This window comes from Filicampus tigris, chromosome 20 (assembly GCF_054856515.1).
Source record: "Filicampus tigris isolate MCC_2025a chromosome 20, RoL_Ftig_1.0, whole genome shotgun sequence".
NCBI lineage: Eukaryota > Metazoa > Chordata > Actinopteri > Syngnathiformes > Syngnathidae > Filicampus > Filicampus tigris.
Window position 1 is genome coordinate 14,057,744 of NC_141236.1, and position 26,963 is coordinate 14,084,706.

At 46.2% G+C, this 26,963-nt stretch overlaps 1 protein-coding gene across 3 annotated transcripts; it reads right to left on the reverse strand.

The window, feature by feature from the left end:
- Positions 1–136: 136 nt before the first annotated feature.
- Positions 137–25,926, reverse strand: grm1a (glutamate receptor, metabotropic 1a). 3 transcript variants are annotated; one of them, XM_086018181.1, is made up of 10 exons: positions 25,218–25,923; positions 22,748–23,529; positions 19,469–19,718; positions 10,556–10,654; positions 10,188–10,423; positions 9,239–9,485; positions 8,045–8,213; positions 6,520–6,646; positions 5,480–6,416; positions 137–2,880 (listed from the first exon to the last, which is right to left on the reverse strand). In XM_086018181.1, exons 2-10 carry the CDS (start codon positions 23,451–23,453, stop codon positions 2,235–2,237), a joined length of 3,417 nt encoding a protein of 1,138 aa, XP_085874307.1. In that variant the 5' UTR covers positions 23,454–23,529; positions 25,218–25,923; the 3' UTR covers positions 137–2,234. The 3 variants fall into 3 exon arrangements, with proteins under 3 accessions (XP_085874307.1, XP_085874309.1, XP_085874310.1); XM_086018184.1 differs by having other exon boundaries at positions 2,595–2,845; positions 25,218–25,926; XM_086018183.1 differs by lacking the exon at positions 10,556–10,654 and having other exon boundaries at positions 25,218–25,922.
- Positions 25,927–26,963: the final 1,037 nt, after the last annotated feature.

Below are 26,963 nucleotides of genomic sequence, written 5' to 3' on the forward strand. Positions count from 1 at the left end.
TTTCAATTAGTCAGTGCAGTTGAGTTAATATAAGGTCACAAAAATATCAGATCCATGAAATGAATACCTGTCATCATTCATCATCATCATATTTGTTACAGCTCTAAATGCAGCAAATATTAAATAACGTGTCCAATGACTTTTCCATAGAAACCATTTTTTATTGTACAGCCTTATTCAACGTGTCCAAAACATGAAGGCCTAGCTCATCCTAGAGTTGTTCAACACGGTGCTTTACCCTGTTCATACTTTTTAGACATAAAAACCACCACTATCATAGACTGGAAAACATTTGGAAATACAATACACCGGCACCATGTACTGTAGTCTTATACTTAATGCGCATTCTTATTGATAAAAGTAGAAGAAACTTAAGGTGGAATTAAATATGTCATTACAAGAAGCAACTAGTCATTGCAAGGTACTTTTACTGAAAGGATACAAGTCAGCTTAAAAGTTCAAAAGCAATGGTATAAATTCCGGTTTCTTATTATTTTTTTGTTTAAGACTGGACATTCTAAATATAGAAACATGTATCTGTATTACAAACATACCACCTGTGTGAAAAAACAAGAGATGGCGTAACAGTATTACAAATACGACGAGTACTGTGTGTGTTTTTCTTTGTTTTCTTGCCTTCTTACGACGACACAGCAGAAAAGAAGAAAAAAAAAAATAACCACGTGTCGAAAGCAAAATTACGTCCTGCAACTGCTATAACAATTAACCTGCATTGGCACGTCTTATGTCCACTTAGAGCGCACAGAAAGAGGCTAGTGGTTGTGTTGATGCCAATCACATCTTGCAAGACGCAGAAAAACAAGCAGCTTACTGCACTTCTTTAAGAAGAAGAAGGAAAAAATCAGCTCTTTGTATATTTAAATGAGGTCGGACATGATAGTTAAGGTGAATTTAAAAAGGCAACAAAAGTGCACATTTGGACTGTCTCGTTCTGTTTTTAATTTATTTTTGTAGTGTGTATTACTTTTTTTTAGTTTGGCAATAATTTGCTTTATTTATAGTAGGGTGCAAAAGTCTGAGGTCACCACTAGATTGGGATAATGTTTCAGCAGTAGCCCATTTTGACAATTGGTGATCCCCATCCACTCTGGTAGATGCTATGCCTCATTGCAAAGTACAATAAATAAATGCCACGTTTCATTTCGGGACTAGGGGATAGGCTCCAGAAAACAGACGGCTAGTGACCATAGAAACCATTTTCCTCATATTGTGCTCCCTGCTCTAATAGACACCATGCCTCAGTTAACTGGAGGGTGAATACAAGAAATATGTAAATGCCACACTTGGCATCTGAAACGATGAGATTTAGAATTTGGATTAAGAAATTGCTGCTGTGGTTTTCATTTCGGGGTGGTGGCCCAAACATTTTGCACAGTAACTTAATGTGAATTTGGCATGACCGGCTGAAGAGTTTTGGCACTGTTATTGTTGTTTGCTGACAGCCCTTCAGACCTGGGCTGTGTTTGGAATCATTCATTCATTCGTGACTAACGAGTCACTTCAACATAGGCCAGTGATTCTCAAGGTCTCGTGGGATATGGGCTCCATCTTGTGGTACGTACAAGAATAGCAGCCTAAGTACCGTTCAGTTGTATTTAACTTTAAAGCACAATGCATTTGCGCTTAATTGTTAAGAACTGTGTGTTTGACATACAATTTTTATTCTACTTTTTAAAACTGGAATCGTTTTTTTTTATTATTTCGTTGTTTTCCCTATCTATAGTTAGCACAATGCAAATGTTCAAATCGTTCTTACTGTTTTTGTGGCTTACCCCTAAACACTTAGGCCTACTATGATCCCGTGGAAGTATTTGTATGTGTAAAAAGCAGAGCTGGGCATTCCGTCTATGTGACGGACCGGAAAGTTTAGTCGGACTCGCCGACGGACGGCCTATAGACGGGTCCAATTTTTTAACCCCCCGGAAAAAAAGGCGAATGTTGGACGGAAGGGTATCCACGCTGCAGACGGATGACGAATAACGGACGCTCAATTTTTACTAGAATGCCCAGCTCTGGTAAAAAGTTAGAGAACTACTTCTTTAGTTCAAAGTGAATGGGGAGTGATTCCGAACACAGCCATTTTCTTCTACGTGTGTCTTTAATATAGGCCTAATGACAAACACAAGCAAGCAAAATGGCGCCATCAATAAACAAAGAAGTAGGAGTAATCAAAGCTCGTCAAACGTTGTGCACCATTATTCATTTTTTCGCTCTCACAGTGTCGAGGAGCTGTGCGCAAAGTCTCGGAGGGCTTGGTCGGCGTAGTGGGGACCCCCAAGGATAGACTCCATGGAGGGGGACCCCGGGACGGAATCCTCCGAACACACCGAGTCTCTGAAGGGGGACGGCGGGGACAGAGCCGGGGTGTCCTCCAGGGCGAGCTTGTTCCCCTCTGCCCCCTCCTCCTTGGCATCATACATGTAATCGTGCAAAAGGTCCAGCTGCTCCCCCGGGGGCGCCCCCACCTCGAGGGGTGCCGCCAAAGGGAGCTCCGTGAAGATCAACGGCTCGCCGGCAGTGGGGGCCGGGGCATGCGAGCGGTGCGTTTCCACTAAGGGGCCCGCGTACGGAGCGGGACCGGGGTGGCGCTTGTCGTCGCCCAGCGGGGCGGACGACGGCGGCGGCGGCGGCGGCTCTTGCGGGGGCGGGCGGGGGTCTGTGCCAAGGTCGCGGGCGGCGGCGGCGGGGGGCTGACAACTGTGGGGGTCGGGGGTGTTAGTTAGGGGCCTGATGACCGCCGTCTGATTCAGGCCGGCTTCCTGTTTCCTCACATGCACAGACAGTCTGTGCCACACATTGCCCCCGCTCGGAGGGTGTCTTGCACCTGATTCAGACCATGACACAGACTTGCCGTTAGAACTACGAACGAGACAAAGACTCAAGTTACCATCTCGGGGGAGGGAAACAAGGCGGCCGCTCCAGAAAAGCAACAAGACAACATGGCTGACATTTAGTCGCTTTGATGATTCATAATGTGCTGCACACAGCATTATGATCTCCCCGTTGCCTCTGTAAAATTCTGCACTCATGATTTCAGTTGATTTTCTTTTGTTCTTTCCATTTTTAATTGGCAATAGAAAATCAAAAAGTGACAAGGTGACGGATTCATTTTTTTGTTATTTGTGTTTCCGTCTGAAGACACACAACTCAACCAAATATTGGGCTTTTTTCAAGATGAATCCAATATGTCCTACAACCAAAATTAATTTGACTTTCTCTAAATGTTTTAAAACACATATCCAACTGCAAACAAAATTCATTGCAATCTGAGCCTCAAACTGAAATGTAGATAAAACAAAGGAATTTGCCGTTTTGTTTTTTTTCCAATTGCCAATTGAAAATTGAAAGAACAATGATACACGTACTTAATGAGCGGGCTAAAATGAATGCGCTCGGTCGACTAGCGCTGTCTGGGAGGGGGTTAGTGCACAAATGTTGGAGGGCTGGCGCGCGCGCTGTGATTAGTCAGAGGCGTTCATGCTGCGATAAGTCAAATATGAGGTTCATTTGTGGTCAATCGGAAGCACCAGGGGGCGCTGTCTCCTTCTTGCGGGGCTGCATCACAGTGCGCCAGCATCTCAAGTGATGCAAAGTCAGTATGTTCCGCTAGACCAGGGGTCTCCAACTTGCGGCCCGGGGGCCGTTTGTTGGTGCGGCCCCCACCTTTTTTGCCATGTCATTACACAGAGTGTTTTATGTTTTCGAGTTTTTTTCCCGTTAAATCACTTATGGGCTACTATAGCTCAGGCTCAGGCTATCGTTTTAGGAGCCTTCAACTCATTTAGCGTCACAGGATAATTTTTTTTCGGCTTTTATTAGCCTTTTGAAAGCACTTGCTACAGTGGTTGATTTTATTTGAGTAAGTGCAAAAGGCCACAAAAGCGCAACAAAAATGCAAAATGGCCAGCATACATTTTTTGCCGCCTGCCGAACTGGGATCGCAATAGCTAACAAGCTAACTAGCTGGTAACTGTTAGCTATGAGTCAGTCGCCAAGCGTAGCGGTCAGAGAAGTGAGACAAATGACGTTTGACAGCAGACTGCTTATTTAAGGGGGTTAAAAGGAGGACGACATACTGTGGCAGGGGTGAGAGACAACATGGAAACATTAACTCTGCCCATTTCCTTACTTCACAAAAGTTTCCTTGTGTCACTGCTGTGAATCTCAAAAGGGTGAGTCTTAAGACTTCGAAATCTTGCGCTACGGCTAACTGACGTGTGCAATTTGTGTTACTGTAAATCCTTTAAACATGTCGGACAGAGAGTTCAAGTCCATCTTAACTGACTCAGCATCAAAGTCTTATTGATTTAGCATGTTTTTCTAAAGCTTGTATGGATTTTGATTAGCATAGAACAATACAATACAGATTATACATGAACACTCAAATGAGTGTTTGTGGGAGGCACAAACAACTTATTATGCAGTATTTCCCCCCCCCCAAATGTTCTCTACTTTAATAGCCTCACTTACCTAGCCACAGCTTTGCACCTCGTCAATAATTGGTCATCCTAATCGAAATCAAAACTATATCATGTTTCTCAAATTGTGGCCCGTTGTCTAATAGACACCACACCTCAATTAAACTCTTAAGTAACCGTCGCACCTCATCTCACCTACAAATCAAAAATCCAAACTATATATATACTTTATTTCCTCAAATAGTGACCTCGACTCCAATGAATGCCATTCCTCAGTTATTTCAACAAAACATTTGCACACCTCATCCCACTCACTAATTTAAAATGTGTTCTCCGCTTTAATAGACACCGTACACCAACTGAACACTTTAAAAACACTGTGTATCAATAAAACACCCGAATTACAATATGACACCACTCATCTCACCTCCACGTTTTTGGTAACACTAATCAAAGTAAAACAATAGACTACCTCCTCAAATAGCGACCTCCACACTGATACAATAGATGCCAAGCCTCGATTACATTTTTTAGTGCTGCTCAAAATCTGGTAAGCCAGACTTGTTCCAAAAACGATATCTATATTTTAATTTTCAAAATTGGAAACTTTCCATAGGGACTGACAGGGATTTATGGGAATAAACCAGGAATTTATCAAATAGAAGGTTGGTTCTTAAATCTAGGTGGGGAAAAGATGCAGTTTGTTAGCATATCCCTGACGAAAACAAGCAGCTTTGTATGTCATTTAATGGGCATTTTCCACCCCTTTGCAACCCAGCACACTTCATGTCACATTCCAAAAATGAGTTGCGCTAATGAAAGTGGGCCTTTGGGGAGCCTCCCGTAGCATTTGAGTGTTCATCGTTACAGTGGCACCTTGAGATATCGCTGATCATCTTTTCCCATTGAAATGAATAGAAAATGCCACCAATGCGTTCCAGCTTCCTCTCTTGATGAATTGTGTCAGCGCAACACTTGTATCTCAAGGCACCACCGTACTTGGAATAAGAGTAGCGTTAAGAACTCAAGAGCGTACTCACTTGGCGTTGCCAGACGCGGGCTTCTTCCTGCGGAACATGTTGAGGAAGCTGTTGGTCCCGCACGCGGCGGCCGACTTGCCGTCGCCGACGTGCATTCGAACCACGTCGGACGTGGTGAAGGCGCTTCGGACGTTCCTCTCGGGCTTGGCGATGATAATGTACATCTTGGGCGTGAACATGCAGCCCAGCGCCACGGTGACGCTGAGGCTGACGGAGAAGGAGGTGGTGATGATTTTGTAGTTGGAGCCAAAGTAGATGGGCACAAAAGCAAGCCAGATGATGCAGGTGGTGTACATGGTGAAGGCGATGTATTTCGCCTCGTTGAAATTGGCCGGGACGTTGCGCGTCTTGAAGGCGTAGTAGGTGCAGCTCATGATGAGCAGGCCGTTGTAGCCCAGCGGCGCCACCATGCCCAGGTTGCTGGTGTTGCAGATGAGGTAGACCTCGCGGATGCTGGGGTACGACTTGACCGGCTCGGGCGGCTCCAGGATGATGAGGGTGACCTCCAGGGTCAGCTGCACGCTGATCAGCATGAAGGCGATGACGACCTGCGCCCAGGCGCTCATGAAGCGCGGCTTGCGCGTGCAGATCTTCTTCTTGCTGCCCGCCAGGATGCGAGCGATGCGGTTGGTCTTGGTCACCAGCGCCGAGTAGCACATGGCCGACGACAGGCCCACCAGGAGGCGCTGCAGGTAGCAGGAAGGAACGGTGGGCCGGGCGATCAGCGTGAACGGGCAGATGTAGCCCAGGAAGATGCCCGCCAGGATGATGTAGCACAGCTCTCGGCTGGAGGATTTCACCACGGGGGTGTCGCGGTACTGGATGAAGATGAAGGTGACGAAGGAGGTGACCAGGATGCCCACGCAGGAGAACGCCACCGCCACCATGGATTCCACGTCCGCCCAGTCGAGATACTTCAGAGGCAGCGGCTGGCAGCCTAGCGAGCAAAAGAGACGTGAGTTATCAGGTGCCGGGGCAAAAAAAAGCCAAAAAACGTCACACTCATTGTAAAAAAAAAAAAAAAAAATCACGTCCCCTACCCGCCAAGTCGTCGGCGGGCCACCATCCCAGCTCGCAAGCCTTGCAGGTGAACTCGTCCAGGACGATCTCGTTTTCCTTGCAGGTGGTGCAGATCCAGCAGCAGCTCACTTCGCCCTTCCTGATCACCTGCGAACACACGACACCCGCGTCACGCCGTCCTAATTCATCAAGTTGACGATTGTCGCTGCGCCGTTTTATAGGACAAGGACGCCAGCTTTTCTCTGCATTCCGCGCCAGCTGTTCGCTGCGCTGTGATATGTAAAGCAGGGTGATAAGTGGGTCAGGATACAAAGTGAGGAGAGGATGCATCCTCCCTCAGGGCAACTTAGTGTAAAGCTTGACTCAAAACAATCAGCTCCAGATGAGCAAAATCAGGGCAAGTCCCAAAACTGGGGGGGGGACGCAAGTGTTTAAATAAATATGATTCTTAAGATCAGCCAAATCTGCTGCTACTCCTGAGGAGTCTATTGGAGGTGTGGCGTTTGTCAATTCAAGTGGATGGCACACCCTGGGTATGTCTAATTCTGCAAATGTATTTTTAACTCAATCACTGCCATTGATGACTATAGATGTCAAAGATCCATACATAAACATTACAATACTATAAAAGAAACATTTTTGGACTAACACCACTGTCTCGGTTTTCAATGAACACTTGGGCCTACTGCGCTACCATATTTTAACGTCAGTCATTGCGGTGGTACTTGAAAAGTTAGGTCTCGTATTTCGTTAGGTGGTACGTTGCCTTTTACCTGATGGGGGAAAAAGTGGTGTTTATTCTTTATATTAGGTGTGTTTATTCAACTGGAGGATTATTAGGCTACTGTTTGAGGAAATATGGTAGAACAGATTGGCGAGACACCAAATACCCACCAAATGCGCATGCTTGTACACGATGTGTCCTTGGACAAAGTGAAACAAGCAGAGTCACTCTAGCAGCCAAGGATGCTTTGGATGATTACCAAGGAGAACAAAAGCGATGACTCACTGCCAAAAAAAAAGGCCCGTCGCATTCAAGCGCCGACAAAGGTGTCAATGGAAACACGGGCGTCGGATTGTGCATGATGGAAACGACGGACGCGTGTCTTTGAACTTAAGCACATCTTGAGTGGATTCGCGATTGCTCTTTGATTGATGGCGGATCGGTAAAAAATGGCGGGCCATAGCATTGCACTCTCGACAGCAGCTTATCTCCAATGGATGGCACCCTCGAACCCTGGAGCCCGCTTCAAAACGCTTTGATGACGAACCTGGCAATTTGACGGCGAGTGCTCTTTTAGTGGCCGGTGGGTTTTTGCACCTTTCGACTTCAAATATCCATTGCTACATATGTATGTACCGTATAAGGGCTAGGATCGAAAACGGATGGACGGGTATGCAGAATGAGTAATAAACTCTGTTGGTTCAATAACACTCCCATATAATTGAAGACAATTTACTAGCACTAATTGGCTATTGATTTTTTCCCCCTAGACATTCCGTTTTTTTCAAGCAAGTTAATAGAAAACAAACGAGGCTCCATACCTTGATCTGTCCTTTGGAGCAGGGGTCACTGCAGACCGAGCGCACCATGTCACTGCTGTTCATCCACAGCTTGTTGTCGTCGATGCTCAGGATGCCCTCGTGCCAGGAGCCCACGTTAATGTAATCGTAGCGGCCGTCCTCCACGTTCTGCAGATTCATAATGTCGTACCTGAAATGTCCAATGAAACACCAGGTTGGCCCAGGAGAGCCCGGCAGGTCATTTCTCCACAACCATTCCGTCCGCCTTTTCCTATCCCAAGCCACTTAAAAAGCGGGCTGCCGCACCGAGTGTCACGGCAACAAGTCGTGCGTGATGTGGGCTCATTTTGGCGGCAAGGCCTAACCTCCGGCTGACAAAGGAATGACACGCCGGAGCTTTTGGACTGTCAGACGCTGTCCGTTCGAGTGGAGGCAGATGAAAGCGGCCCCCTTCTGTGGGCGATCCGCTGAATCGGTTCTGGTCGAAACGACTTACATCCTTCCCAGCTTAATATTTTCTATATGACCGTGATGAAAATGGAGAAACGCCACGGGCCTTATTTTCTAAGATCCAAACGAGGGGCGCGAGATTGCGTGTTCACGCCATCAGATTGTGGCGCAGGTGTTGGAGACCGCCTTAAAGCAGCACTGGGCAAGAATTCGACCTTAATAAAATGCTATCACAACTCTTTTGATGAAACATTGACTTACAAGTAGTTGAATGGGACTTTTGTCATGCCCTGGGGGGGGGGGGTCTGTGTCGTTTTTTCTGGCACTAATCAACTTTGAGGAGGATGGGAGCAACCTTGGGACACCAAAAAAATATAAATGTCCTGAATTGCTTTACGGCATACTCACTTCCTCCTTTCGCTACAAGGACGGAAGTTGATTCGAACATCGGCGCGCTATTACTGGTGTCGTGGCCCCCAAAAAAACAAAAGTATTGTTTAAGCAAAATTAGATTCATTACCTCATCGCTATTTATCTTTGACACAGCCACTGGAAATAGAAATGTCATTCAGTCCCGCTTGCGGGCCAGCGAGAGCTCAGGATTTCACGACACTACGCGCTGGCGCACATGGGAAATGTCTTTTTTGTCAATCCACTACCGCTTTTGTCCGCCATAATCAACAAAAACTGACAAAGTGTTGCTGAAAAAGACGTTTTTACGCTTTACGGTGTGATCGCATGTAGCAGTCTGCTCTGGCTCTTTACCGTCCAGGGGTGTCTCCGTTTTGGTCAAAGTAGATGTCCTCGCCAGAGACGCCCCTGAAGGACGTCTTGAGCAGGTAGTCGAGAAGCTTGCTGCCGTCGATGGGGTCCATGGCCTCGCACAGCCCCGTCTGGCCCGGGCACAGCTCCCTGTGCATGTCGTGGAGGCCGTGCGCCATGGCGTAGATGGCGTTTATGACAAAGCCCATTTTGCTGTCCTGAACGTAGTTTTCGTGCAGGCTCTCGTTTCCTGTTCGGGGACAAAAGACCAGATGAAGCCGTCGGATGGTTTTCTTCGCATCCCAAAATGTGGGATTGGAGGTGAACTACAGCTGGAGGTTCTCTCTGTTTTGAAAGCAAACACAGTGGCGCATGCCTCCGCGGTGGTGCGGATCTGGTATTTACGGAAAATATGCCTTGAAAATATGCAAAATAAACGTGGTTTTCTTTGGTGTCATCATGCATATTCCTTAGAAAACAAAAAGGTGCGATTTCCGTGGCGAGTGTGATCAAACGGTGGCTTTTGTGCCCACTTTCAAGTTTGACTCGGGACAAGCTAACCATCTGACGACATTTCAGCTTTCAGTCAAACTTGAAGTGTCAAGTGCTCACAGAGTGCACAGGGCGGTTCCGATGACCACAGATGTGTAGAATAATGTACTTACCACCTTGAAGGTCTAAAAAAAAAAAAAAAAAAATATCAACTCAAACAAGAGACAGTAGAGTAGCATCAATGAAGGTATTGCTCCATAAAGTCAATAGGTGCGATTTGATTTGTGACTCAAACTGTGTTGACAACAATAACAGAATTTACCGTGGTCACCTTTAGAGAGCAAAGAGAAGGATTAACGAGGGAGGAAAAAAAAAAAAACAGAAAATGGTTTTGGTTGGTTCGTCACGCTGGTTGGATCGATTGAAGACGAAAGAAAAATGCCTCCGGCTTTCCGCTCACCGGAGCAGACTTTCTTGTAGTTCTTGTTCTCCTGAGGATGGCCGGGCAGACGGCACTGGAAGCGGTACTGCCAGAACTCGGCGAACCAGGGGTTCCTGGTGTTGGTGTCCAGTCGCAGCTTCAGGTAGTAGTCGTCGAAGGTCTTGACCAGCGCCGACTGCAACTTCATGGTGATGCCGCCCTTGGCTTCCTGCTCGTAGCCCTCCACCACCTCGTCGCGGTCGGCCCACCCGTCGCTGTATCGAGACAGAGAAAGACACTAAGCCGGTACTCGTACTCGCGTTACGCCAAGTATTCTGTAAAAAACAAAGCAAAACAAAACTGTGCGGGCGCACACACCGAGCCCTGATATAGCAGAGGAACCGTACCTCGCTTCTGGCCCAATGTCAACTAGGACGGACATCAGCCGCAGCTCACATTGACCTTGTTGGACGGACATATGGATAGATGGATGATGGATGGATGATCTTAAAACAAAGACACTTTTGTTAAATAAAAAGCAGGACAGTGGAATGCCTTGCAATCGCTGTCAAGCTAAGGTGAATATGCCTTCAAGTAAATGTAAATTTGACACGCCCCAATTAAGAGTGCCTTCCAAATTCAAAAAATAAATAAATAAATCGTATGGGAAATGTATAAAATGAGGCTTCAAAATGGTGGGGGAAAAAAACGAGACCTTCTATGCATAGTTCTCAGTCTTTTGCACGTTTTCAGCAATTTCCTTCAAACGTATTTCGAAACAAATCTCTGAATTGACTTTACGGGGTCTTGACTCAACTTTCTGTAGCTTTGGGATGAGCTGGGCTTCTTCAAAACGCACGGCCATGCCGGGACGCGCTGTCGCCTTCCCCATTGCAGCGATATGAAATTAGCCTGTCGGCAGCTTGTCTCAAGTTGAAGAATGGCAAGTTACAGTCAATTTAAAAAAAGGGACAAACATCTCAAGAGTGACGCCGCCACCGTGACCGTTGGCTTTCCAGTCCTCCGCCAGCGTGTAGCCTACCTAACAAGCTCATTTGGACATGCCGTCTGCCGGCGAGCACGAAGGGAATCAGCAGCCGACAGGACGCGGGCGAATAAAAGACAAACAAGCGCTCTGGGCTCTGCTGGTTCTCCTGAGCCGTGATGGGACGAAAGCCTTAATACTCGCGCCGCTGACATCTACACGCCAATTAGGTATGACTCACCATGGAAGCAATTATCTCACACACGCGCGCGCGGGATGCTCAGGGTGACATATAAGGACACGTCTTTGTGTGTGCGTGTCTGTATAGGTCAGCCCTTTCTGGCCATAATTAGTGTCCATCAAAGGAGAGGAGACACAATCATACGTGAGACAATACAAGCAGAGTGATGGAGGCCTTTTAGAGCTGGAATGGAGCACGTACGTATCTGGTGGCGGGAGGCACTTACAGGTGCTTCTGGCTGATCGTCTTCCTGTCTTCTTAGCTCCTTAAAAGGCAGTGGGTGGGTGGACAGCGCCAACAAGGCCTTCTCTAATTTATTCCCAAGAGTCTCTTCTGTTCATTTCAAAGTGTTTTCCTTGGCTGCACTGCTTGCCGTACATATGTGCGGATGTCAGATATTTATTTATTTTTTGTCCAATCAGATTTCAGCCTCACGTGTTGCAACGCCAAACTCATCTATGCGGGAACATATGCCGGTGACTGTCTACGTGTGTTGCTACACCGCTTGCATTTGACTCTCCTGGCAAAAAACCTGTATATGCGGCGTGATGGTTTCTTGAACCAATCAAATTCGTCCTCACAGGGCCAGAGCACCGGCACTGTCACTCATCAACTTTGAAACAGCGCCAACAATACTGTACTACACCGTAATATTGGTCATTTAACATATTTCGTATGTTTTTGTGCAGATTTTATGGTGCATTATAATCGGCAAGATGTGTATTTTTAAGGCAACTGAAAAAATGTTTTCGTGAATTCACACAGCAAATATTCCTGTGATTAACATTGGTCCATAAAGATTGATTTGCATTTTCTACAAACGGTACTAAAAAAAACACAACAATCAAAAGTATTTGGTTAGTTATTTGGATAGTTTGCACAAATTCCTATTGGGCCTATTCAGTGAAAAAATTGGAGACAGATTTGCTTTTTTGAGGCGCGCAGGAGAAACAGCGGGGAGGAAAACTGCACAAATAATTCAGGAGGCACTGGAGACATGAATGTGTTCCCGGGCAAAAATGACATCTTCTCACTTTGCTCTCTCAGGATGGTGCTGAACTCAACGTGGCGGGGCCAGAAACTCATCACTTCTTTTCGGACCACCGGGGGGACATCTATTGTGGGACAAAATCTAATTTCAGCACACTTCTAGAGCGCTGCGGCGTCACACCGCATTATCAAAGGGCCCATTACGGTATAATATGCGTCAAAAATACCTGAGGAGCGACTTTATAACTCGATTGAGGCAAAACTGATTGGTTTTGAGACTTGTATCAACCACAAACGTGCACGCCGCAGTCCTAACGGAGCCAGTTTGGAATATATTTTGCTCACGACGAGGCTTCATTTGAAATGCATTATTTTGGTATTGCGGTACCTCTGTTGCCACATAATAAGGAAGGTCACTTCTTTGAGAATTGCACTTTACTTTATTACACAATACTAAGTGCCCTTTTTTGATTGTTCTGCACTAGACAAATAGCCCATATATTTAAAAAACTAAACCTCAATCTAAAACTAATAAAAACTTGACAAAAACAAAGCATGAAAACGAACAAACATGCTCTAAAACCTAATTAAAACGAACGGAATATAAAAAAAACATGAGGAAAAAAATGAAATAAAACCTAAATATGATGAAAAATCCCAAACTATAATAACCCTGTTTTGAGGACATGAAAACGAACCTTTCGTGAAGAGTAACCAAAAAGGAATATCTTATTGTACTTCAAGTCCTAGTGAAAAACACAGTTGAGTTCTACACAGTTCTCAGTCTTGGCAGGTTTTCAACAAACATCAAACATCTACTTTTACAAGTATCTGTACTTCTACTTCAGTTCAGAATGTCAACACTTTTGCCAACTCTGAGAGTAAGCATGATCCAGTACATTGACTGTCCTCACTTATCAGTCCGATCGATGGGCTGGACTACCGTGATAAATAAGCGTGGTCTCCGCCGAGGCTTGGCCAGCACATATTGTGAACCGATTAAGTGTGCTTGGAGACATTTACAATGACACCGTAATGGCCCCTATCACTCTTTCCGCAGAGGCATTGGAGTAGGCAGAGCTCAGCGGGCTGCGGCGAACCATCCCATGTGCGGGGCACGATTGGCGTTAGCTCAGCATCAACGGCCCTTGGATTTGGGGGTCATGCCGAACTGGACACAGCAGAGCAACACGAGTGTCGAGAATTGCCACACTCATCGCATCTAATAGTTCGATGTGAATTAACTGTGAAGAGGAGCATCTCATGGCCTAGATAACGCCGATCTCAAAAGTACACAAACAACAATGATTTTCACCGTGCACACAGTAAGACGAGTATGTGGTTACTTTTTTTTTTTGTGTGGTTGAGCAGTAAATCTTTTCTATATGTATTTGAAAATTAAAATGTCATCCGTAAAATGTCCACTAATTTTCTACAGTAATGCGAGATCATTTTGAGTGCACACTAAAAAAATGTGCACTAAGCAGCAAGCCTTGTGGAACAACTCTACTTCTCCGAGGACCTAGTACAGAGTCTTGAGGAACGTTGCCAGTACCCATCTACAGGGAATCCTGCGTTTTGGTCACTAACCTGCCCCAACGCATGGCCTCTATAATACCGATGTCAAAAGTACACAAAAAAACAGTCATTTTCACAGTAGTAATCCCAGCATGTGTTTATTTTTCCACGTCTTCTATATGCATTCGAAAATAAAAAAGATCTGACAATACTCTTGTCTACATTGGTTCGATCAAAAACGGACATATACATAAGAGAAATATCGGTCTTTCCTTACTTTTGCTTAACTTATTAAGATTGTAAGCCCAAGTGCAAGAAAAAAAATGCAGCAAAAGTGTTTGCTTGACAGTAGGATGAGATAAATAACAAGCCCAGGGCTCTGACTAATCTTGGCAGTACGATCTAAATCCCGGTTATTTTTCCTCTTTCCAAAGGCTTTATGTGAATTATTAAAGTCGGTTTCTATCTCTGCAAGTAAATTTGCTACTGAAGGCAGGAATATGCGTCAAATTGACTCGTACTTATCGAGATGATCAGCCGACAATAGTCGCCACTTAAAGAGGCGGGTTTTCTGATCATTCCATTCGTGACACAGCTTTCCCCCAATGGTCTACTTTCAGTTGGCTTGCACATTTGTATATTTATGAAGCCATGAATTAATTGGCAGGGCAGGGATTTAATCACATGCACTCTTTCCCCCTGGAGGACCAACGGGAAGAGTTAGTTTAAAAAGAGGAAAGGGAAAGGATTTGGTGGTGGAGGGTGGCTCTCCTAATTGCCGTGCGTGAGAGTTAAGATAAAAGTTCAGGTAGATAATGGAAAAACTTTTCTTTTTTTTTGTGTCAACTGAGGATAGCATTACCATGGGAAGAAAACTTCACTTTCGACCTAGCAAAAGGAAGCGCTTTACCTCTCCAGAAAGAGTGGCCGGGGGAGGGGGGGGGGGGGCGAGAATTTATTCGGGGCAAGGCCTTTAATTTTATAAATGCTAACAATATACGAGCTGCGGTAAGTCAACTTGCGCTTGCAATTTTTCTGAAAGACTGCTTGTAGGCCTGAGCAGGTGCTGCTGTTTTTATTAGCAAAGGAGTGGAACATTTACATTTGAGCGAGGCATTTATTTTTGGATGCGGGATGCCACAGGATAGCGCGGCGCCGCCGAGCAACTGTGCTATTGTGAAAGGAGGCGTCAATCACATGAGATGATGCGGCTAATATTCTCGCTATTGTTGTAATTAACATTAGAAGCGTATCATAAATATTCAGATCTTGTATTCGTAGTGGGGATCCTGTAAATAGCGTACTTCCGAGCGGCTGCCATTGTGTCCTTATATGTAATTACAGTCTGTGTTGTTTTTGTTTCCCACACATCAGCCATATTCTTGCGGGGCTGCTGACAGACTGAGTGACAGATCCGCTGCCACACAAACCCACCAACCCTCTGTCATGAGCCTAAACAACATCTCCATGGCGATGGAGGGCCAAACACAGCTCCAAAAGCCGTTTTTATTCCAAGAAATTAAACTTGAATGAAATAATGTTTATGGAACAGGAAAACTAAATCGATAATAGAAGATAAAGATTAGCCAGTGAATCTCTCTTGCCTGTCATATCGATTGTGAGGGTGAAAAAATGCCAACACGTTGAAAAGTTAATGGCAGCTGACAGTCAAACAGAGCATGTATATGTATGGTATAAACGGTGAGTCACAATCATGAGAAAAGAAGCGCTCACTCCGCAGCGGTCAACTTGACATCATCCGCAAAGGGAGGTCTTGCAGTTCCTATTAAATGTACTCTCCGTGTGCCGATCTCTTGCATTTACTGTACGTGCCACGCAGACCGTGCTAGATTTAAAGGTAATGAGGGAAGCGGCTTGCACTGGATGGCCAACAAGTAAGTTGCGTTCCCTCCCACAACGGCGCAAACGCCCTCCCAAAAGAAACAAAACTCCACCCGTGCACACAGTTAGACGCTGGGCAAGGAAACAGAGTCCTAAGGCTCCAATGATTTTATTTTGTTATCCAAAAGACTTTCTCCTATTCCGGCATGATTGCAGGACATAAAAGTCTCCTTTCGCCAAACCACTCGGCGCAATTCCACATCCTCCGCTTGCTCCTCCCTGCGATGGCGAGGAGATGAAAGCCTGGGAGATGGCGGGGAACGAAGCGGCTAAATGTGTCATGCTAGCTCTCGCTCGCTCTCTGGCTTTGGAATATTTCATGTATTCAAGCTCAGAGCAAAAACCCGGCCGTGCCCTGACAAACACGCAATACACACGTGTTCATCGCACCGATGTAACGCCACTTCCAGTGGTCTGCAGTGTCAGCGCTCCACAAAGAGGTACGGCAAGAACGTTCCTTTGTCAGGGGCGGAAGAAGAATGGCTGGCAAGGAGATCCCACGTGTGCTGAAATTAGTGTTACATGTGGAAAAGCGGCTTATGCAAATGATGTTTGGTAATAAGCGCCTCAGAGGGGGCATTAGGAGGGAGAGCGGTTCGACACCACGCCGCCACTCGGGAGCACGATCACCAAAGGCGGCGGATGCCGATCGACTCGTCCGGAGGTGCGTCGACTGAGGCCGAGCGGGGAGAAGAAGAGAAGAAACTCTGGTATCGCTTGCCAACGTGCTGAGATAATTGAGTAGGTGGCAAATGAATATTTAAGAATAGTACGCGGGGAGGAAGGAGTCATCGCACATTAGCAAACGGCACACTACGTGGGATCATTTGGTGTTAATCGTGCGGGTAGAAAAGAAAGGAACACAAAAAGGGAAAAAGGACAAAAAGATGCAAGAGAAAGAGAAAAGAAATAAAGGGAAGAACATACGGTGTCAATAAAGTGGGTGTACAACATTTACCATGATGATTGCATTTTTTTGGACAATGTTGCCTTTTTTCGACAAATTTTAGTCATCCGTTCCAGTTGATTCACGACCTGATGCTTCAACGGTGAGCGACTAGCGAACGCTGATTTTGGTTGCGAGTCCTAGCTCTAGGAAACACAATCCAAACTCAACAGGAACATTGACGAACATGAAAACGGACGGAAAGTAAAACAAAGAACGTGTTAAAAATGTGACAAAACAAAAGTAATATTTACCAGGATGAGGTCATTTGCAATGCTATAAGGAGAGTTACAAACTCACTTTAAAAAAAAAAAAAATTAAGAAAGCAAACAAAGAACACGAAAAACACCAGCTGGCTGTGAGCGGTGTGGTAAAAGGTTCTTTTTATTTTTTATTTTTTGCCGGCGTGGTGTTGTTGTCAGGTTATGTAATGAAGGTCAATGGCCATGTGTGCTCCGCCAATTAGAGTGGCGGGATATGGAAAGCATGTTATCACCCCGACGACAGAAATTCAATGGCCCAAAAGCTTTTAATCTGCTGTGGAAAATAGCGACTATGCTAACTAGAATGAGCCAACCAGGTGTTCATTCGGCATCACTTAGCACATCTGCCGCAAACGCGTCCTTCGACGTAGCACAGGTGTCACGTTATTGTTGTGATCCAGAACATCGAATGTCAAAGGAAGCCGGACAAAACATTCAGACTCAACACACAATAAGCCGGGATTCAAACCTTCAACTGCTCAACTATAAGGAACAAGTGATGACCGCTGGTTTGCCGACCGCTCCGTCAAACCACAGAAACACAAGACATGCGATCGGAGAGCCAAACCGTTGAGTGACATCCCACGGAGGGAAAAGACAAGAGACACTTGGGAGCAGAGTGGATGCAAAGCGTGCTCTGTGGGTCGGCCGCTCGAACGCGTGTGGGTCGAGTACCTGGCACACCTGGCTCTCGTCTGAAGAGCGGCCGAAACAAAAGCTCTCCAAAAACGCTTTTCACGCAGCTTATTCGGCAGCCTGCATCTTTTTTTTTTTTTTTCTTTTGGGGGGGCTGCTCAGCCAAAATTTGAATGTCTCCCACCGGCAATAAAAGCAAGAGGACAAGGTCATTTTTTTCCTCATCCACGAGGGCCGTAACTGTTTTGTCACCGCTAGCTCCTGAGATACGATCACAGCAGCCAGCAGTCAGCTCGGCGGGTATGGCTTCCATTTTGTTTATGGGCAGGAGGGAAACTGTAAAACGGCAAGAGCGCTCATTAGAGCAAAAACCTCAGCCAAGGCCGCCACCACACACAAACCCGTCGCTCTGGTATGTGCCTTTAACTTTGTTCCCAATTTTGCCTTGAGATACAGCCCGTCCGAGTCAGTGTTCGTCCAGGGTCGCTTCTGAACCCGTCCATCTTCCGTCTTAACCGAAGCGATGGAATCGGTGACGTTCAAAACACAAACGTGCTGCTCCACCCGTTGACATGCGCGCACAGCTCACCATGTGAATTGGCTCAGACCTCCTCTGTTAGTCAGTCTCTCTCTTTCTGTGACCCAGAAGCGAGCATGTCGCCCATCCGTGGAGACCATCCACAAAAAGCCAAACCGAAGACCTACTTCCCACCCACCCGCCCGCTCCCCCGGCCCATCCGCTCCCGCCCCATCTCCGATGGACACAGGAAAAAAAAGAGGAATCCGGCAAAAGGAACTCATAACCCGAGAGCATTGTCACTATGGATAATTTAAAAGCCGCATTGGAAAAGAATGAGTGCCTTCTCCATGCCGGCAACTTAAACATGCGGGAATGAATTAAATATAAGTCGTACAACGTAAACGGAGAGACAGAATAGCAGCACTCATCTTCCTCTTTTTTTATCCTCCCCCTTCTGGATATGTTCTAGATAAGAGACTCTTCTGGATCAAAGGCGGATAAGCCATTTATCACAACCGCTGCAATATTTGCCCCAAACATACACTATCTAAAAGTTCATATCCATCAGCCCCCTAAAATGTGCATACTCAACTGCAGACGGGGGAGGTCAGTATCTGTCTACGGGGGTTCCTCAGTTACGATGGAGTTCTGTTCATTAACCTACACCAGTGCAGTCGCTCTGGTCATAAATCTTCATCGAAAAACACTTCTAGGCCATGAATACAGACCAGTCAAATGAAAACAGTAAGCTTTCTTGTCAAACCACCCAGTCATTTTCACATTTACCTAAAGCGGACCAAGCATTGAGCCTTGTGGAACACCACTAATATACTACAGTCACACGAGGTCATTTTGACATGTCGAGTACACACTATAAATACAATAAATACAATTATTATAAAAATAATAGTAGCAAGCCTTGTGGGAAAACTCTAGTTCTTTAAATCCAAGGACCTAGTACAGAGCCTTGAGGAACACAGCCAGTATTCATCGACAGGGAGTCATGGGCTCATGGCAGAGTTCACTAACGCAGTGGTGAAGTCCTAACTACGGGAAATCCTCAGAGAAACACCCCTAGGCCATCAAGACGAAACACTCCAATGGGAAAAAAACGGCACGGACCATCTCATAATTCGGTGGTAAAACTAAGAGGAGAGGTGGCACAAGCAAGGCAAATATGGACTCTTGGCATTGTTTCGCTTTGGATGCGAGCACTAATTCTGTCTTTCCAATGCTATTTCTACACTTGTTTGTTGCCGTGGCGACGCGCGCATCAGGAACACGGCGTTCGCCATCGACCTTGACTGATATCTACTTACCTGCCGATCAGGAGGAACTCGTCGTACACGCCCAAGCGCCGCATGGCCATGAGGAGTCCGCGGACGGTCATGCCCTCGCAGAAGCAGACCACCACGCGCGCTTTGGGCAGCCGCTCGCGCAGCTTCCTCAGGAGGCGGTCAAACTGCTTCTCGCCAGCGTTGCTGTAGATCTTGTCCGAGTGGGCGATGCACAAGCCCTCCTGGGAGGCCAGCTCCTTGAAGGCCTCCATGCCGCTCTCGCCGTAGTTGCCTGTGGAACCCGAGAAAAACGTCAGACGTGTGTTGACTTTGCGAAGGACTGGCTGTACCGTGAACCCACGTTTAATGCGGGGGGGGGGGATACATTCCAGGCGCACCGGCAACTTGGTGAGTCAGTTCACACTGATCAAACAATCAGAATTTTAAGAGAGTAAGGATGCAAGCAAGTTGAAAGAGTGTTCATTTTACAAGAAGAAAGTTGTCATTGACCACGACGAAAGTTGCATCATGAGAAGGAAATAATAGTTTGATTACAATAATTCCTCATTTTACGAGAAGTTGAAATATTCCAAGGAAAAATGTGCTTTTGCCGTCATTTCATGTGGATGATTTGGCAGGATTGTAAAATCAAACATCGAAATTAGACTTTGACTTTTTTTTTTTTATGATCCAATCTAATAAATTCTAAATCAATAATGAGAAAAGTAATCATTTAAAAGGATAAGGCTGTACTTTTATTTGAGACAAGCAGTTGGAATTTAATGGGGGAAAAAATTCAAAGCAGAAAACGGTTGTAATTTTAATAGCATGAAGTCATTAAGTGGACGTCATTTTGCATGCTGATGGCATGATCAAATTAGATAGTTTATCAAGAAAAAAAACAATTTGACAATAATGAAGTCAAACCCTAATTTTACAAGTGAAAAGTATATACTAATAAATACAATTTAAAAAATCAATCAAATTATAGTAAGTCATCATTTTGAGTCAGTCGTCTCATGAGAGGGAAATAAAAGGAGTTCATGAGAACATGTTGTAATTAAATAAGAAATAAGTCACTGTTACATTGTTGTTTTTTTCCACCTCATTTTCCATTCCTTGTTCATCTTCCTGATAGTTGATGGAGGAAATTTAATGAAATGCCCCTCCCTAATTATAATGTATGAATACAAGCCCCCCCCCCCCCCCCCCCCCCCATATAAAAAGGCCGCTGGCTCAGTGTTGTTAGCCCCGACTTGATCCTGTGATAATGAGTGTCGGGGATTTTAGCCGCTGCAATCAAAGGCAAGGCGGGCCGTGCCTGCTCTGTGGCACAACATCCCAATCAAGAAACCCGGCAAAGCTGGTTTTTTTTTTTCTTTTTTTCCCTCCCCCCTCCTCGCTTAAATCTTCTCCATCCACGTGGACCGCCGTGTCACGGTCTGGATTGAGCACAAAGCCGGAATGCTGGATTACAACGCGCACACGTATCCAATCAACCGTGCATGTCGTCGCATGAAGAAATTATCAGGACAAATCCTGCTGGTGAAAAAACAATGGAGTAATGTGTAGATTTTGCTTTGAAAAATGTTTTCAATGGCCTCGTGTCACTCTCCCACGGCCGCCCGCGTGCAAGTATTTACATGCAATTATTTGAGTCCGACGTTGGCTGGCGGGCACATTAGCGGACAGCCCGGTCGAGTACATCGGCATCCGCGCAGGTACTCCGCTTGCATTTTTCACAGCCGGCCCCGACTGTTGCCACGGCAACCAGGCTGCATTTATAATTTCCCAGAGAAAACCTTCATTATTGTCGACGGTCATAAACCTGAACTGTGATTATTTCTCATGAACGCAGTTTTTATGATTATTCGGCTCGTTTCTTTAAATGACACCATACTCTTTCACCAGTATGTGTACCACTTAAATATATCGGGACAGAAGTCACTTTTGTGTGTGTGTGTGTCAAGTGGGCTGTCAATCCAAATGTGTATACGTGCGTGTTAGCGGTTGAAGCGACTAGTCGATGTGTCGACTACCACTGGGCAATGACTATTGTCGCTTGAGGTCAATTAATCGGCATGAACGTGTTTTGGCACTCGCTGACCAAGAGAATACAATTCCGTACGCTCGCCGTCAGTGACTAACGATGTAACAACGACAAGTGGCCAGCGCTCAATCAACAACTTTTTTATCGTAAAAATGAACGGTAACAAAGCCCTAAAAAAATGTTTGCCCATACCTTCATCCCACACTCATCGAATCACAAGTCACACCTTCAATGCCTCACATACAGTGGGAACTTAGAGAACTCAAGCAACAACCAACATTTAGCTCAATACAATACTCCCAAAGCGAGTAGCGACGCTGCAGTTGTTGTGTTTCTTGAACCGGTATTAGACTACTACAATTTCCGACCGTCTTCGAGGTAGTGAAGGTGTCTGAATGTGATTGGATGAGAGCGTACGTGGGGTGTGGCAACAATATAAAATGATGTCATCTAATTGATCGACTCCAGTATCATCAAGTGAGTGTTAACTAAAAGAAAAAAAAAAAAAAAAATCGATCAACCCCAAGTGTGTATCTCTGACAGTGCGTGGACACAATTCACCCCCTAACAGCAATGACATTGTGGGCTGTACGGCTGAGCAAATGAGCAGTTTCCCAAAGGAGAGCGAGCCAGCTCAGCGTGCTATGACGTGCAAAGGATTACGATGTGGTAGTATTTAGGGCCACACTGGGGAAAAAAAAAAAAAAAAAGGAGCGGAGACAACTTCCGACTGTCCGCGAGGCAGTGAAGGTGTCCGAATGTGATTGGGTGAGCTGCCTGAATACCATTGGATGAGTGAGTCGGGGGGGGTGTGACGACTCGCGAGTCATGCGGGTGCGGCGATTTCACCCGCGGGCCTACGGAGTTGACAACCGATGACATCATGGATTAATGGACTCCGCTATCGTCCCGTGAGTGTCATCTTCCAAAAATCTGAAGTTGTTCCTTGAGCGAGTGTATCTCTGGAATTCAATATCTGGCGGTGACTGTTTTGTCTAAGCGAATGTTTCGGTTTGCGACCGAGGCCCTGAGTCCTGAGCATCCGACACTTCCCGGCAATGGAGAACAACCTGCTCCGCAGGGTCGTGAAGGGACAGCTATTTGGAAGGCGCGGACCCCATCGAGACCTTGACGACGGGGCTGCGGAGGATCCTTCAAGGGACGGTTGGCAAACGCGGATTGCTTCCAAGGGGGAAAGTTGTAGTCGGGATTGACTTTGAAATGAATCGTCGGCGACAGCGGTCCCGGGGAATGCGCGCGGACGGTCTTACCTTCGGTGTGCACGGCCGACACGTAGGTCCAGTTGTAGCGCTGCACGATGTCCAGCATGGCTCGGGCCTGCAGGGTGTCGGACGGCACCACCCGCAGGAAGTACTTGAACAGCGTCTTGTCGCTCAGGTCGATGCTGGTGGCCGAGTAGGCGATTTGCGGGATGTTGAAGAGCTGCAGCAGGTTCTGCACCTGGATGGCCACCGAGCTGGAGCCCGGTCCGATCACGCCGGCGATGGGCTTCTTGGTGGGCGGCGGCTGGGCGGAGTGGGACTGGCCGTCCACGCACCACTTGGAGCCGTCCTTGTCGTCCCGGATGGAGATGAGCGAGTCGCGGATGAACTCGATGCTCTGCTCCAGAGCCACGGAGGAGTGCCAGCACGAGTCGCGGATCTCGCAGCCCAGGCTGATGTTGGGCAGCAGCTGGTGGTCAGCGTTGATGCGGTCCAGGGTGTGGAACATGGCCTCCACCCGCTGGATGCCGTACTGCTCGCGGACGTCGCCGCACTTGCGCTCGGCCACCTTCTCCGCCGACGGCTGGTGGTGCACGGAGAAGAGGGCGCCGATGATGACGTCGCCGTCCATGCGGGCCACCGAGCGGGAGACGGCGCGGGGCGCGGCGGCCCGCTCGTGGATGCCGGCGGCGCGGCAGGGCGCGGGGAGGCGGCAGAGCAAGGCGGGGAGCAGGAGCAGCGCCAGGGCTGCCATCTTGAGCGGCTGCGGTCACGTCGCCGTCTATCCCAGCCACCTGCGGACGCCGCGCCCGCACCGCGTCTGCGCGCATCTAGACCGCAAGTACAACAGCGGCAAGCATTCCACTTTCCGTCAATGGCTGCAGATGTTTGCACCCCAAACAGGAAGCGCCTCACAAAATCACACAACTTGTAGGAACCAAGACGCTCTCGTCGTCGTTAACTAGATACTATTCAACCTCAAACTGCATATTATACAGTATTTTCAAAGATTGGTTCTTTTAATATTTCATTTTTGTCTTATTCAAGTTGACTCAGCTGAGCGGTGGATTGGTGCCTAAGCACCCCCTATAGACCCGCTCCAAGCATGACGACACAAACAAAACGGATCCTTACTTCTAACTACTTACGGAGTGAAAGAACTTTGGGGAAAAAGGAAAATGTTGGAAAAGTACCCTTTCCATGTTATATTTCAACTTCACGACTAAAGTGTTATGACTTATTTCTCAGAATTTATGCACATTCCTTTCCCGCAACTAACAGCTATTCTTGTCGCGTCTTGTGCATTTAAACCTAAATTTTGATTGTGACGCTTGGACTTTTATCGTAATATTACGACTATATTCATATACGTGAGTTTTCCCTCATTAGATTCTGACGTTTTCCACTTTTTCACGTAACATTACAAATGGACTCCGCTTAAACTTAAAACTTGTGTTACAATTTTACTTATGTACAATTTTTCTTACAGTTCATGGAGCACTAAGACTTTACTATCGCAATGTTAGTATTGTAACATTGACTTTACATTTTTGGGGGAAGTTTTATGACTTTATTCTGCATATTCTGTACTACTCTTTTTGCGTAATGTAACTAGTATCACGTAACGCATTACTTTAACAATTTTTTGTGTAACATGTTTTCTTACTACTTATGTTCCACTGACTTTTTTGTAGCTTGATTTCATTAATCACGAAATATAACTCTTTTCGCGTAATGTAACGAATAATTATTTATGCAACTCTACAACTTTATTCTAGTAGTGCTACTATTTTCTCTTGTGGTATCAAATAACATTATGTTTATATTTCTCTTCATACGATTAGTCTTAAATGGGGTTTTCCCCTTGAAATTGACCGTTTTTCCCATATATGATCATTTTATTTTGCAGACAAATTTTTCTCCGTTTTTTGGTGTCAATCTAATAGTCCCTCTCAAAAATACTGCAATGTGTGAGGCGTCTCAAATAGGCTGAACTGGGACAAAGAAACTGAATATACTAAAGGAAAAGGGTTTGAGTCTCATGTACATATTTATGACTGTGATGAAAATATGCAGCAATACAATACATCTCCAAAAGTTGCTCAGCTTCAATTAATTGGCACATTTAAAAATAAAGGCGCCTGTAGGTCCGGATTCGAACCTGATTTCCACCCATATCAGCCCTGTGCTTGTTTGGAATAAAGCACGAAAGAAGGCGCACCGGGCGCCGTGGATTTGGGAAGAGGAAGGCGTGGACGCTTCCACGGAGACTCGAGCCGGATTCCAGCACTGGGGACAGACAGCGCAAGCAGGAAAAGAGCGTCCGTGGAATTGTCACGCCGCATCTCGTCGGTAGCCCGTCATGACGGAGGCGCCCTCGGCCCCCGAACCGCCACCCGCCCCCACCCCCGAACACGAGAAAGGCGCTCCAGCGGTGCCTGCCTGGCGCCTTTTCGCGCGCGTACACGTAGCCCGTGTGGAAATGGGACGAAAGGGCGTTTGAAGCGTCCAAACTTACCTGAATCCTCGAGACATGCCGCGTGCCTCCTTCGCTCGTCTTCTTGAGCGCGTGTTGCTCTCGCGCTCGTCTTCTCGCTCTCTCCCTCTCTCACACCACAGCGCTCTCTCTCTCTCTCTCTCTCTCTCCTTTAACCATTTGCAGATCTCTCTCTCCTTCTCACACATATATGCACCCGCACACACCCCCTAGCGCGCTCTCTCACTCGCTCTTCTTCAACCATCTCTCTCTCTTAGACCATAGTTCACTTTCTCTCTTGCTCTCTCACTCTCTCTGTCTCTGGTCATAGCTCGCTCTCTCACTATTAGCCATAGATCTCTCGCTCTCACACTGTTAGCCATCGGTCTCTCTCCCCCCTCGCTCTCTCCCCGCCAGAGATCTCTTTTTCTCACCTATACAGCTTAACTCTGTCTCTCTATTACCACAGCTACTTCTCTCATTCTCTTTCTGCCTCTATTTCTCATTCACACCAAAGTTTTACACCATAGCGCTTTTTTTCTCTCTCTCTTGCACCATGGAGCCCCCTTCTCTCTCAACCATCAAGCATTCGTTCTTAACCCATCACTCTCTCTCTCTCTCTCTATCTGACTCTCTCTTACCCCATCTGTCTCTCTCTCACACATCTTTCTCTCTCATGCACCATAGCTCTCGCTAGTGTCTTTCTCTCCCTCCCTGTTTTACTCTGCCCCTTACTCTCTCTCTCTCCGACCCTCCCTCGCTCTCTCTCTCTCTCTCTGTCTTGCTAACTCCCTCTCTATATCCCTCACAATCTCTCTGTCTCTCTCGATATGTGTCTTCTCTTACTCATCCCTTTCTCCACAGAGGTCTCTCATCCGCCTCATTAGCATATATGCAAGAAAAAAGACCACAAAATCCAAACATGACAGTTTCGTCATTATAATTACACACACATACACACACACACACACACACACTTTCAGCAAGATGAATGGGGTCTACAACAAACAGCGTGATTGACGTGGAGCGTCCAAAGTTTGAATTGGGGGGTTTGAATGTTGACAGGGGCGTCAACTGGGTTTCAGCACCAAGGACAGCAATTGTCAATCTCATTGTGCCACCCAGCGTTCATCCATAGTAGCATCAGTTTTCCCAAATCCATCCAAATGGCTTGTTTTTGTTTTAGGGCTCTACGCCTGCGTATGTGGCACAACACTGACCTCGCGTGTGTTCTACAGAGCATTGCGGTTCACAAAAGCGGCGCATCGCAATCGATGTCAATAGCGGAAAGTATTCAAGTAAATGAGACAGTCTACGTGTGCCTACTTTATTTATTTATTTATTTGTTTACTTTAATTCAGCTGCACCTCTACAAAAATGACTGATATGAGTTAACTAATCTAAATAAAAACGAGTCTATGTTTTTGTAATATTGTGTCATCTTTTTGACACGTTTTGGTGTGGTATTACTCTTCCAAAAAATGGCATCGTCCTAATAATACCTACTCTTTTTAAGTTTTATTTTGCTATTTAAATAAATAAGACTTTCAGAGCTGAGGCCAAGGAATCAAATGCATTTCATGTAAAGTGACAAGTTTATCACTTGTGTAATACTTTACTGTAACACTGTACTATACTTGTTAAAGCCACTCACGCACACATGGAAAAAAGTAAAGCCACAGGATAACAGTCATTATGCTCAGATTAATAACATGGTTCTTTGTTGTAAACAAATGGCAGTTTTGCCCTGACAAATATGGCGCCTGTGTAGACGTGTGCGTATAGCGG

Bases quoted from the DNA above. Each gene is read 5' to 3' on its own strand.
- grm1a (XM_086018181.1), bottom strand. From the start codon at position 23,453: ATGGCAGCCCTGGCGCTGCTCCTGCTCCCCGCCTTGCTCTGCCGCCTC. The intron at 8,214-9,238 runs GTAAAGAGCCAG...TGGACATTTCAG, and splicing joins AACGGAGACACCCCTGGACG to GTACGACATTATGAATCTGC. The intron at 2,881-5,479 runs GTGAGTACGCTC...TCTCGTTCGTAG, and splicing joins CCCGCGTCTGGCAACGCCAA to TTCTAACGGCAAGTCTGTGT.